This window comes from Centroberyx gerrardi, chromosome 15 (assembly GCF_048128805.1).
Source record: "Centroberyx gerrardi isolate f3 chromosome 15, fCenGer3.hap1.cur.20231027, whole genome shotgun sequence".
In the NCBI taxonomy this organism is placed as follows: domain Eukaryota; kingdom Metazoa; phylum Chordata; class Actinopteri; order Beryciformes; family Berycidae; genus Centroberyx; species Centroberyx gerrardi.
The window spans coordinates 3,055,840-3,070,324 of NC_136011.1; the positions used below are offsets into that span (position 1 = coordinate 3,055,840).

General features: G+C 39.1%; 1 protein-coding gene across 1 annotated transcript in view; it reads left to right on the forward strand.

The window, feature by feature from the left end:
* Positions 1-2,763: 2,763 nt before the first annotated feature.
* The window catches only part of atp6v1ba (ATPase, H+ transporting, lysosomal, V1 subunit B, member a), a 47,879-nt gene continuing 36,157 nt past the window's right edge, over positions 2,764-14,485 (forward strand). Inside the window, exon 1 of the mRNA XM_071901911.2 lies at positions 2,764-2,950. Coding sequence (XP_071758012.1) covers positions 2,842-2,950 — 109 coding nt within the window. The 5' untranslated portion in view covers positions 2,764-2,841. The remainder of the gene's footprint in view (positions 2,951-14,485) is intronic.

Genomic DNA, 14,485 nt, shown 5'->3' on the forward strand with positions numbered 1-14,485 from the left:
AGAGTACGGTTTGAGCCTGTTAAACAACAACAGTAGATATACGGCGTCCATGAAAGCATGAATATTATGATTCTTATTTGCCTAGATGGGCGGCTCTGAGGTGTTTCTGGGAAATCATATCCCTTTGAACTCATCATAAAAGACTCAGGGGAAAAAAGCTGATATTTCTAAAACGAGGGCAGTACTCCCGTAGGCAGAAGCCCTTCACTTGCATTAATTTGCTATTTTTTGCATGCGGCCTGAAACGTTTGAATGAGCTCTCCAGGGGCTGCCGTCAGCCTCACCACGGCAGTGCTTACCACTTCAATCTGTAGTACTTTTTATACCATCAGAGTAGCTGTGTGTGTGTGTGAGTTTGCGCGTGTGTATGTGATGTGTGGCTGCCGGTGTGTTGGTTGTGCAGGGGGCAGTGGTTCAAAATCATCTTCAAACAGTCGCTTACAACCTATTGTGCAGAACACGCTGCGTCAAATGAGAAAGGATCAGAGCTTCAAAAATGAGAAAACAGCAAACAGCAAGTTTTTAAGGGGAAAATGTGTGCAATCATGTCATTTTACCTGTCCCCTGTCCCTCAACAGTGCACTCACCAGGACATTGTGTGTGTGTGTGTGTGTGTGTGTGTGTGTGTGTGTGTGTGTGTGAGAGAGAGAGAGAGAGAGAGAGAGAGAGAGAGAGACATATATGGATTCAGCAGAGGTAACCAGCACTTGCTCAAGCCACAAGTCACAAAGCAGTAGCAGATCACTCACTAATAGATTTCTATCATCTGAAGACCAATATGAAAGTGTATTCTGATTAGTTGTTAGAGTTATGAGAATGTAATGGAAATATACACTAACACAAGTACAGCAGAGTTGTGTACTTGAATTCTTTCACCTACTGAGGTCCCTATCCCTGGAACCAACTTCCTCTTGTGATTGAGGAAGCTAATTGTTCCCGTCTAGTTCGGGACACACAGTTTCTTTGTCATTGTCCTTGTAATCCATTTTATTGTTTTGTCCCGATTGATTGTTGATCAGCTAGATCGTTAGGCTCCTTCTCTGTAAAGTCCTTTGAGGCTTGTGATGAAGGGCTATAGAAATAAACTTGACTTGAAATTCCACAACTTCAATTTAAGTTGGCAAATTTGGCCACTCTTGCCAGTGAGGAGAAATCAATTGTGACTTGCTTGGACTTCAAAGCGTACTTGAACAAGACAGAACATCATATTTGAATAATGATTTCCTTTTTACGTAACTATTTGTCACCTGTTCAGTTTCTGGATTTGTGTCAGAGCTAATTTTCCTATGTTTCTTTGCTGCACAGATAGAAAAAAAGATGGCCGACTGCAACTGTCAATGTAATAAGTTACTATAACGACAGTGGTCCAGTTCCACCACTGACATCCTACCTTAATTACCTCACCTTATTTAATGTATCATGATCATTTTTCACATTGTTATAGCCTACAGGGTGGAAGTAGCCTAGTGAATTACCTACATAGCCTACTGTGATAGAGGAGCATTTGTGTGTACTTGTAAAACTTTTTTTTTGTATTTTAAGTCAGTAATCTTTTACTCATGTGTGTTTTGACTGATGTATACTTTGCAACATTTTTAATCACATCCGTTACAGAGAACAAAATGTTGCAGACTCTCCATAAGCATTGCATCAGAAACTGGAGAATGGTAAATTACATCTGCAAGCATGTAGAGGAAATGTTAAGTTAATATTAAATGCTCAAATCTATCCATGATAGTAGCTTAATAAACATTAGCAACAAAGCCAGGCGCAGTATTATAGCATTGCAGTATCATTGGTTTATGTTAGCCTGGTTGTGGCCTAGCTAGTTTGCTAGCCTTGCTAGCTAGTAGCTAATAGCAAACCTCAGTAGTACCTAATCTGTAGTAATATTATTGGATCATGGGGATGGACATTTTCAGTTTTTCATGACAGGATTAATTATGACATAAAATTCAGAAGCTTACTTTTAGGACGCACAATATAGTCGATAACATATAATATCCCATTCACTCTCTGTCCTCTCGCCCTTTTGCATTGCATGAGAAAGATAGGAAGAATGCATATTTTAAAGTAGGCTAACTCAATAAGTTTTACTCTGAGTATTATAAATGAGCTACTTTTTACTTTTACTTGAGTAGATGTTTTGCACCAGTGAGTTTACTTCCACTTAAGTAAAAAAAAAAGTAACAGTGTCTTCTTCTACTTTAATAGGATATTTTTTGCTCTTTTCCACCCCTGGTTATGATTTTTTATTTCCTTTGTGCTCATTAATTTAGCTATAGGGAGCAATTTGAGGCTGATGAAGTTGAATGGTATACTTTTAAGTGCAAATTGTGTGTGGGTGTGTGTGTGGGTGTGTGTGTGTGTTGTACTTCTATCCTTGTTTGGATTTAGTGTTTGGGTTTAGGGTTAAGATTAGCATTAAGGGTTAATGTTAGGCATGTAGTGGAGAGGGTTATGGTTAGGGTTTGGAGTTAGGGAATGCAGGTAATCGAGGGTCGTGACAAACGTGTGTGTGTGTGTGTGTGCGTGTGTGTGTGTGAGAGCGAAAGACAGAGAAGGAAAATAATTTAATCACACACGCACGCACGCACGCACGCACGCACGCACGCACGCACGCACGCACACACACACACACACACACACACACACACACACACACACACACACACACACACACACACACACACACACACACACACACACACCAGTTCCTTCTAAAATCAAACATCCGGTTCCCTCAGTCATATGACAAGCGCGGCGCTGTCATTCACTACCGTTAGTTAGCAAAGCATATCGTCTAGCTCTCTCAGGTTTGCTTCTTCCATTTATTCGACAATGGCAACGTTGGTGGCAAACAGGGCGATGGACCACAATGGCTTAGCCGCAGCAGCAAGGACACACACCCAGGCTGTGACAAGAAACTACATCTCACAACCGAGGCTAAGTATGTAACGTTAGCTAACTGGCTAGTGCAGATGGCTAGCTAGCTACTGTGGCTAAGGTTGCTATGCTACATTCATGTTATATGGGAAAGATGGTAAATACGAGCTCCCCGTTAGAAAATACAGCTAACCTCAGCGTTCAGGTGGTAAATACTAGAAATGACAATTAATTTCAGCTTTCAGTTGGCTAATACTACTTGGGAACTCGGCGTTTTGCGACGGACATAAATTTCTCAGAATTTTGCTCTCTGAAATTCGTATTGAATGTCACCTGTAAGGACATATTTGAAATCCAATATTGAAAGTGTTGGGAATTACATATTCCCAACACTTGAACGCAGCATTTGATACCTTGCTAACATTGGATAATGTGCTAACCTTGCAAGATTTTCTTGGGAGAATGGTAATTAGCACGGTAGCAGTCTAATTTGCACAACCGCAAAAAAGGTGCTGTGTATAATTTGCTCGCACAACAGTCGTTAGCTGTAGTTTTGCATCCAAGTCATTCGTGTCAACTAACGTTTGAAAGCCAACTAAGCTAGCGAATGCTAACAGTGGCTAGTGGGCCCCGGGGTCGTCGTTAACTGGTTGGCTACCAAATAACCATTATTAGAGCTGTTGTTTTTATCAGGTGCATTTTAAGTTGAACTCATTGTATTGTATTCAGCATATTAAGAAATATACTGTTGTGATTGTTGCGGACAGAGTTATACAGTCTGACACAGTCAACGTTACGGGCCTGTGGATTAGCCCTTCAGACAGTCAGCTGACTCAATGACGGACGAATGAATGAGAAACCGTGCAAGTGTTAAATTGTCTGGGATTATGTTTAGTTGCGAGACATAAAGCATTTAGCTCGATCGCCTTTGAGTGTCATTGCTCGCCAGAAAGTAACTGTATGGCTTTTGTAATATTTTGCATGGTTCGATAGTATGTAGTATAGTATGAATAGAGGATAACTGTATGGTGACAGATGGGATGATGATTCATCATGTGACACAGTCACATGAGAGGCACGGCCTGCATTGCTGTTGTTGGTCTGATCAGAGAACCTGCACTTTCTGGTCTGGTGGAAAGAAAGATGTATTTTTATGCAATGCCTTGTATGGTAGTTTTGCAAAGTAGACATTTGTTTACATCACTGATTACAAGTATTAATACTACACTGTTGTCTATGTAAAGTCCTTAAAGGTTCTGAATTCATCCTAATATGGATTATACACAAATGGGCATGAATATGTCTTAGTATTAGTAGTAGTATTGCTGTCCTGGGTTTCATTGGAGAGTTTTAGTGTTGTTTCAGATGCCCCCCCCCCCCCCCCCCCATTGAATATTGGCACAATGTTCTATATCTATTGGCCACTTCAATCCAAATAAATGTATTGGAATCAGTTATCTTCAGAAACCCATAGGCCTATTGGTTGAACAGTAATATGAATTACTTAAGAGATAAAATATGACAGCTCATCTGTCTGAAGCCCTCATTGGATGGAGGCTGTGAAGAGAATTAAATATTTGTGACATTGAAATATTATGTAATACCAGACCAAATCTTATGGAAAATGGAAAATCTGCATTAACATTTGGTCATGCTCTGTATAGTCTAAATTGAAGTATAAATAGGGTTTTAAATTGAAACTCATATTTCTGTTCAGTGTTCCTGAGCTGTGCATCTTGTTTTTCACCAGTTTAGCGCAAAAAGATTCAGTACTAATGCAGAAATGAGAGCAGGAACAATTTTGATGACTAGGCTAAATCTACTGATAAAATGTTGCCATCCACATTCGTTATTCAAGTCCAAAAATATTTACCTAAGAAATTTAAACACGTGAAACACACAAAATGACTAAGAGTCACCGCCAAGTCTGTTACATGCTGGCACCACTGCGGCCTTGGAAGAGAAGCAGGCATCTTTTCATAAGGATGTGATAAGCCAGTTTTCACCCCTGATATGGGGCCCAGTCTAACAAACGATGGTACAAGGAGTCATCGGCATCAATGTGATGTTCACGTTTTTTTATGGAAATGGGACCTAAATGTTCCAGATTTTTAAGAAATTAGGCCAAATTGGCTTTAAATCTGCAGTTTGGAATGGTCTTGGTCACCACGTTGCCTCAGAAGTTTACTGCTGCTTGTATTCTAGATTTTTGAGGCAGAGCCAATGACTGGCCAGATTCAAAATATGAACTGACACATTGAAAAATTCTAAACATGACAATCACAAGACTTTGGCCGTTAGCAGCTAGGGCGGGGCGATATGGTTGAAATCAGTATCGCGATAATCATAAGGATTTTTTTTCTATATCGATATATACTGTATATCACAATATGGCTTAACTATGCAAAATCCCATGTTAAATAATCAAATTGCATTGAACTGCATGGTAATGTTAAGTGTCATGTGAAAAAAAACAAAAATTTCAAATAGGCCCTATTCCTTAAAATGTTTCATACCTAATTTTGTCAGAATTTTTAAATAAAATCAAACTAGACAACTGATTGTATTTCACAATATCATCATATCATCACGATATGATTCCACTGAAAGACAATAAATGATTATATTGAATTATTGCCCAGCCCTTTTGGCAGCTCTATATTTCTGTATGTCATCTTAAGAAGATGCTGGAAAAAAAAAGTTTTTTCCTTTTTGAGTATTTTATTTATTAAGATAATTGTTCAATAATGTGTTTTTTTGTTAATTAAATCTTCATTTATAGACCTAAAGTATTCCAGAGTTTCTCTACCATTGAATATGTGTGATGGGTCACCCTGCCTTAAAGAGCTTTCAACCCTAAAATAATTTAATTATTCTGGGTTTCAATGGAGAGTTTTACTGTCCCATGACGATCTAAATGCTCTAATTTAAAGATGCTGAATATTGGCACAAAATATCAGCTATTGGCAACTTCAGTCTAAAATTATCGGTAAATATTGGCCTTCAATAACCCATATCGGTCAAACCCTAGTACTTACTTACAGTATGAAAGGACTACTTGTACTGAAAATCACTCTGTTTAAAGTGCAATGCCCAGGCTAATTTAAATCAGTAGAAGCCATTCCTTAGGAGAGACTCCCTTCAGTGACCTTAAACCAACACAGGGTTTTGATGAGACTTTAGACCCCTCTTTTGATTAGTTTAGTGAACCACATTGAATTGGATGATTTCAGAGTTTTAGATAAGCATCCTCCTTTGACTAGGATTTACCCCCTCATTTCCCCACTCAGTAGTACCTAGGATCACAAAACATAGACGCAGACCCCATCTATCTAGCCTAATCTACCTTGGCTGACCTCTGTGATTAGTTTAACAGTGGTCAATTGTGTTCAGTGTCATGGCATTGTGAGATTTCGGTACCAGTAGATGAAAGGTTCCGGTTTGCACGGGACATTTATGAATTTAAGTTTTACAGGAGTTAATTGTTTTTTGGACATTTAACTTATATTTGTTTTCCAATTATTCCCTTTTCTTGCCATCTTGATTGCATTATTTGGCTCTGCACAGGAGATCTACAAATGTTGTGTTGTTTGGCACTTTGCCTGCACATCTGCATCTGACTGATGTTCAGCCTCTTCCCTGTCTATCTCACTACACCATTGAACATGGCCCGAGGCATGAAGCTAGCTAGGTGATGTTTTTCTTTGTTGGGAGTGTCAGAGAGGCAAGCATTGACTAAAAGCCTCTTAGCAAACTGGTAGGAAATGACTTAATGGAGCTGAGGGCATCTGAGAGCTAAGCAGAGAAGATGCACCATGTGTTGGAACCCTTGTCCTAAAAACGTCTAACCATCCTACTTTTGAAATGTCCTAATTTCCTTGTGCCAGAATGGCTCCCATTTTTTGCTCTCATCAAACATATTACCAAACAGCAGTGGTACATTCTGATGATGAGGCAGCAATTTGGACCCAAATCATAATCTCAAGCAACCGTTAGAAAACATTGGAGACTTTCTGATGTGCCCCTCAAACGCTGCATGTCCACTCATCATGGCCATTTTAAAGGTGCTATATGTAGCATTTTTAAACATCAATATATCTTTGTCAAATTAATTGTGTTACCGTGGTGTTAGGGCTGTACCGAATAGTTCGAAGCTTCGAAGCTTCATTCATAACGTTGACATTCGAATTTTAAATCAACATTCGAATGCTGCGCAGCTTTTTTTTTTGCACGTCTGTTCATTCTGTTTAAACCAATGATGTATACCGTATTTCTGCACAGTTGCAGATAAAGATTAGGCTACACTAATATTATAGTATTATACTATTATAGTAAATTACTTAAGTAAGTCGTTACAAAAAAAAAAAAGATCATATGTATCTGCATTCGCTTGGCGCTCGGCGCTCCTACCAGACCATGTCAACAAGCTGATATTCCTGGCCCACAACCTGAAAAGAGTTAGCAAGTCCTAGACCACTGGGAACAGTAGCCTCTCTTTTGGTAAGCTAAGCTATGGTAAGCTAGGCTACAGTAGTTTTGTTTGTGACATTGTTTATTGTTACCTAGGTTACAGCCCCCGTCCTGTGCACGAGTGAGTGTCGGTCACACCGAACTTCTAGTTCCGGACTGTTCAGACTTTAATTTGAAATGTTCTGATTTTGTGTCAAAGTCAAGGATCTTTGGCTATTCCTATATATCAATATCTTCTGGCTGAAATTCCACTTTTCCTGGTGTTTCCACATATTCTTTGTTTTGTTGGGTGCCGTAAATCTACATATGGGTACCTGACTATTAAGACAGACTTGAAAAATTGTGAATATCTTTTGTTTTAACATATTTGGTTTAAATCAGCTTGCAAAAGTCATTTTCATTGTTTATTGCCATTTCTGTCATAGCATAATGTTGCTATAAGCCTAAGGGCGTGATTATTATTTCATCATTATTTTATGCCTTCATTGGATTAGCCTACATGTATTTATGTTGACGAAACTGACGAGTTATATTCATTAAAGAAAGTTGATTTAATAAAAAAAAGACTAACTCATATTTAATCCGATGAATCACTTTATTCAAATTGAGGATTTTGTTCGAGGATTATTATTATTTTTTTTATGATGACGTATATAATATAAAATATGACGGCAGACATTCAAAGCTTCATTCGAAAACCTCAATAGAAGCTTCGAATGTAAAAAAATGACATTCGGTACAGCCCTACTTGGTGTAATTACTGTATACAAATGAGACCATGGTGGAGACAATTGGTAGCCCCTATCTCACACCACTGGTATTGTTAGTGCTAGTGTTACTTAAAATTAAGACCACATTTCCGATAAACCGTGTTGCTTTCTGTTGCAAAAAACCTTCAGTCAAAGGTTTTCTCTTTGGCTTTACTGACGACGATAATCATTTTTCCATCGGCCTTTCATTCCTTCCACCATCTGCCATTACCAGAAACTCTGAAAGCTTTATCTCTGTTTGCTCTGGAAGAACAGCGCCCTCAAACTGTTTTGTGCCGTAAAGCAATCCAGCAGATGTCCCTACAAATCCAACCTGGTGGCACACAATGTAAAATGCAGTGTAGAGGCTGGTAGAGGCTTCCAATCTTCTCGGTGATGGTCTCATTTGTTAACGGTAATTATTCTAATGTAGCACTTTGAATTTGCAGTCGTACCCTATTTAAACTTAATATCCATACCTCACAATAACTGAACCAAGGTTTAGAGTGATGGTAGTGAACTAACGGTTATTTTTTATGAATTCTTCTGGGGCATACGTTTCATGCATTGACACTATTAGTTTCAAGCAACCCATAACCTTAGTGTCATCAGTGGAGGAAAGCGCAGAGACTTTGTTCAATAAAGCCAGTTGCCAAGCATCAAAGTAGCTTATAAGATCAATATGTTGAGATGGTTTTGCACTACCTTATTGACTTGACAGGACTCTAAAAGAGGCAGCTAGTGAAAAGACTCTTTGAGACAGAAAAGGAAAATAAACAAATAAAGAGATTTCTCATCAGAGCAAGTCTTTTCTTGTAAGAGGCCTTTGTCTCTCTCATGTCAAATGCGACAAAAGCTATTAGCCCACGAAATGGCTTGCCATTGTTTTAGTGGCGCATTCTGTCATTTAGTGGTATGAAAAGACACTGAGCAAGGCACTATGCTTCTTTGTGAAGATTTAATTAATGGTAATAATGTAGTCATGATAAACAAATGTCTCATCTGTCACCATGAAAGTAATTTCTATGAAATCAATGTTATTTTTGTAACAGTTCTATAATCCGTATTCTAATTAGGCTTAAGCAGCTAGCTTGTCAGAGCGAGAAAGATTCTCCCGTGGGCGTTTGCCATTCTTTTCATGAAAGAGCATGAAAATGTAGGCTAAAGATGTGACACCATTTCTGCTGTGGCATGAAGAGAAACCTATCCAAGTGAATGGTACACATTTTTTTTTGCTGACCATTCATGGTTAATCTAATGTCCTGACATATTCCATCTTAAGACTTGTTGGGTCATTTAGAGAAGTAGGCTAATGGTGTGTATTTTAGATGCCAAGAAATCCCCTTCCCTTGCTTAACTTCCTCTAAGCCTTGGTGAATAAAACTGTGATGTCCACATTGTGTCAATCAAGGTAATGCTGATGATTAGGCTAAATCTATCCACACAGGGCTGAATATTGGGAGGCATCTGTTAATGGTTCAGTGTGCACCTTTTTTGCGTATAGTCTTATCAAAGAGATAAAACTTGTCTTTTCTTTTTTTTTCTTTTTTTTTTCAGAAGACATGCAGTTGGCACAAGGCCTCTTCGAAGAACTTTGAATGTTCTGGTCCGTTTTTCATCATAGTCTTTATACCCCCCTTCGCTAAAACTACTTAAACCCTTCACTAAAATTTCTATCTTACGTATTCTCATTAAATCCTCAATGTTCATTTCTAAGAAGAGATATCTTCACAGAAGGACAAAATGGATACGGGAGAAAAAAAAGAACAAAAATGTTTCCAATAACTGCTGCCCCATAGCTAACGATATATTCTGCTGGCTGAAAATATATATACAGGTAAATTCTTCATGTGGCCTAATCACTGTCTTTCAACCCACTCAATACAATCCCATCACTTCAAAAACATTTTGTAGTTGTCATTTCCACGGGCAATCAGCCTGTTTGTAACCCCTCCACTGTACTTAAATACACCCCCAAACAACAAAATGGGCCCAGAAATGCCAAGTACATCACCAATTGCTTAAAGTGTGTGTGTTTGTGCGAGTGTTTATATTAAAACCTTGCCAAGAAGAGTAATCATGTTTATGAGCATTTGGTCTGTATTTTTCAAGTCCCCCAAGAATACCATATGTTGGTCGGTCTCAGTCTCAATACCACACCTCCTTAGACAAGCTTGGAATTGAAACCGGGGCAGTGCCGCTTTTGGACAGTACCAAAAGACATGTGGTATCAACTCAATATTGATATGGAAAAATCGATGCAATGGTGCACTTCTATACACACGACATTTTTTAGTAGCTAAAGTTCTGTACAGTACTTTTAGCTGAAAGGCTTTTGTAGAAGAGAATAGTTTTTATGTTATTTCGGAAATTCATATGTTTTATTTGTAAGATTTGTTTTTAAATTGAGGGAACGTCCTGGACTCGGCCTCGAACCTTGTCCCTGGTCACAATGAGGAACCATAAGAGAAAGGCTTGCTGAACCGAGCAGGTTACCAGGAGTGCCAAAATGTGCTTCATCCACAGCAAATGGCTGTAAACTGTTGCTCTGTCAATGCCCTTGTTTCAAGCTATTGTAACCAAACCACTTTGCCACCTTTGCGGCGACGCTCTGGGGTTAACCAGCTGCCTCGCTGTATAGGCAGGGTTGCCCCGCCACTGTACTCCCCGCCAGCAAAAAGGCCGTGCACACAAGAGGCCCCACTCTGCTCGCAAATTCGCTCCCGGTCCGAGCTTGATTACGTGCTCTCCCAATCAATGCAGGGAGGTGGGGAGTCCTCTTTACATAGGGTACCTGTGTACCTGCAGGGTTAAAAGCATATCCCATTTTGTAGGGGTGTCATCACTAGGAGGAGCATTGTTTGGGAACAAATATTAAGCGGAGAAAGGAGGTGTGTCTACCCTGGCAGCAGTCCCGTTTATGGCAATCCCTGTTTTTGAAACTTATCTATTTGCTGAAATGTTGAACTTGGCCTTCATCCTGTTTGGGCTTATTTCAGCCTTACAACAGATTGGTTTTAGTGTATTTGATAATATTAAAAGCACAGCGCAGTTTCTGCTGTTTGTAAAATTAATCCCAGCTGCGTTTTTGGGCGTTGGACATAGAAATTGTTTCTTTTCACAACAAAAATACTAGGAAAATTGACCAGATTGTTCAGTCTCGAACTCTAACAACATAATATTTGGTGTCCTTGTACCACAATACATTTTTTTTTTCATTTTACCAAACCTTAGGGATCTCTGCTGCCCCTATTCTGTTTGTTATGACCTTAGTTTCATTATGTTTTCCGTTGAAGGTTACCTCAGTTTCATTTAGCTCAGAATTGTTCAGATAATAGTTTTTTTTTTTGTCTTTTTAAGATGATTTTTCATCCATTCATGAAACAAACATTAGTTCTGGCGATCTGGGAGTGATTTAGAAATGGTAGGGTTTTGCACAGGTTTGAACAGAGTAGGACTTGGACATGGCATCTTCTCCCCCACAACTCAAGCTTAGATCCTCTATCCAGTTGAGAAGATAAACAATGCAAGGTTGTAGACAATGTGTTGTGTGGTGAGATAAAGCTGGAGCAAACAGTGAGTGGATCAACTACTCCCTCACTTTTATTTGTATTACCTCCTCTCCTAGTGCCACTTCTCTACAGTTTGAGGATTTGATCTTGAAGACATTTTTGCCTAGATTATCTTCTTCGCAAGTGTTGTTGGTTGTTAATTCCATAATATTAGACAGGTCCATGTCACTTGTATTTTTTGACATGAACAAATCTGCCTTAAACCTAGAGTCCAGAGAACTAAGACTCAAATCTGTGATCTGCTGCTCCATTGACAGTGAATGGGAAACTCTGTGGACTTGTGCAATGGTTATCTGAACTTTTTCATTTAATACTCTGAGGAGCGCTATATCAGTGAGACATCAAGTTAGGAGACAGAACAACAATGTTGTAGGTTTTAAGAATCCCACATTTCAAACAGTGGTTTTGTCCTTTAGTTTATGGACACTGTTTTTTCCCTTTGTTCCTTGTTAGAGTAAAGGAAAAATCCACCCTCATACTCTTAACAGTTATATACAGTGCTTTGCAAAAGTATTAAGACAGCTTGACTTTTGGCACATCTTGTTGTGCTATAGATGTTTTTCACAAACATGGCTGATGTACTTCTGCAGGGTATAGGTCGGTTCTCACCATTGCCAGCAATGTTAAGAAGCCAACTTTCTGTCGCCTATGTGATCACTTATTTTGTGTTTCAACTAGGGATGCACATTTTAAAAAAAAAATCTTGATCGATTTGCACACAAGTGCTAATCGATCAAATATTGATGTTCGTTAGGCCAAAATATTACAAGTCAGCCTCAGAAATCTCACATATGCAGGGGGTTCCCCAAATTTTTGAGTAGCCAGCCAGATGGGAAAAGTAACCGGCTAAGGGATGTTTGTGGCGGCAAGATACATTTTTCCGGTGATGCCACTTTTTACCAAACCTTAAATATGTTTATGAAAGCATGCCAACTAAAATAACATGAATAAACATTTTTATTAAAGGCTCAATGCTCAATTGAAAAATAAACGGATAATCTTTATTAATTGTGAATGTTTAATGTACTTTCTTGAGTCAGTGCAGAAATGCAATTTTTAATTGTAGGAAATAAGTAGGCTAAAACAAAAATATTATAACAAATACAGGCCTGGAATTAAGTCATTTTTAGGGCAAGGCCACTTTGGCCTTTGATAAATACAAATTTATTGGGGCATCGCGGCCAAAATGTAGGGCATCAAGGCCAAAACCAATGGTTATTAACATCCTTTTTTCAGTCCTTTTTCCTCAACAAAATAAATATCCTAATAGAAAAATTAAGTGCTGCAGTGTGATACAGCACATATGTAAGATGGCTCAGACTGCAAAGTTACATGTTAGTTACATGTCCAGTAACACACGATAACGTAAGTGTAACCCAGGTTATTTTCTGTAGCTACAAATTACAGATGTCCCCTAAACCTCACATGCAGACTATCGGTAGACGCTACAATTTAGCGGCTAATTACCTGCTGTACATTTAAACTTACACTAGTTCTGCTCAAGCACTCATAGCTCTCTCCTTTTAGCGACTTTCTCGCTAATCCCACAGTTGTTTACACGCATTTCAGATCTGCTAGTTACATAGCTTAGCAGTTAGCGATAGCTTAGCAGTTAGCAATGGCTTCTCTCTTTCCCTCTCAGTTTAATTAATAATTAGCTGTTAATGTTTACGTTAACGTTACACATACGTTTGCGGGAGTGGGAGAAATCTCGCGCTACTATTGTCCAGCGTGATGACGGAGACACTGGGAAACGTGAGTTTGTTTATTTGCTGCGTCGCATGTAGTTTTAAATGAGGAAATCCACAACTTTCTTTTAAGGGCACAACGGCCAGTTCAAAACAGGGCATGCCAAACTGGCCGTGTGGATAGTTAATTTTAGCAGGGGTATTACAGCCACACTCCGGGGCATCCACGGCACTGGCCGTTTGGCCGTGGTATAATTCCTGCCCTGCAAATAGTAATAAATCTAAGAACAAAGTTCATATTTTAGTCTTCTCAGAGCAATACTGGATCTCTCTCCTGAGTACTACTGCACTCACAGAACTGAGATCCAATAATTATGGAAACATAAATCAGTTTAAATAATGAGGAAATGCCCCAATTTTACATGGTCATAACACCTGCATACTGGGGCTTTAACAAACCCTCCTTAAACAGAAGCCCCTATGATCTTTCCCTGTTCCTCCCTTTACTTCTCCCATTTATATTTTGAACATTGGCAAAATGGAGTTAGTGTGCAAGTGGGACTTGTCAGGATTGGTTAAACTTGGGTGGCAAATCAAAATCAAGGACCAGAATGGCTTGCGCAGATTAACATGACGTTGTTCAGTCAATAGCCTCTTTAGACCCCCCCCAACCTGAAAAAATCAGGTATTGACTACTGAATTTGAGAGCGGTTTGGGTTAGTCCGAGTAGGGTGTAGCAGAACCGGACTGGACAACTTTTTGTTAAGTGACGTAAGGTGAAACACTCGTTGCGTTACGTAACATTACCATCGTTAATTTGAAAGAGACAGAGGTAAGTGTTGTGAGACATTCTCAAATTTTCTATCCAGTCTGTTTCCTCAACATTGCGGTTGTTCCTACCAGTTCTGCGGTCTTCGGCACAAATGTTGCGGTTAAAACTATCAAGTCCATGCGGTGAAAAAAGAGAATGTGACGCCGCTGTCAGTGGCGATTTATTAAACCTTATGGATAAATTGACGCCTCTGGTTACTGGTGTCAAGTAACCGAAAATACAGGCAATGGTAGCCGCCATATTGATCTGAAGTAAATGTTACTATGGTTACAGACATGATTTACAGCC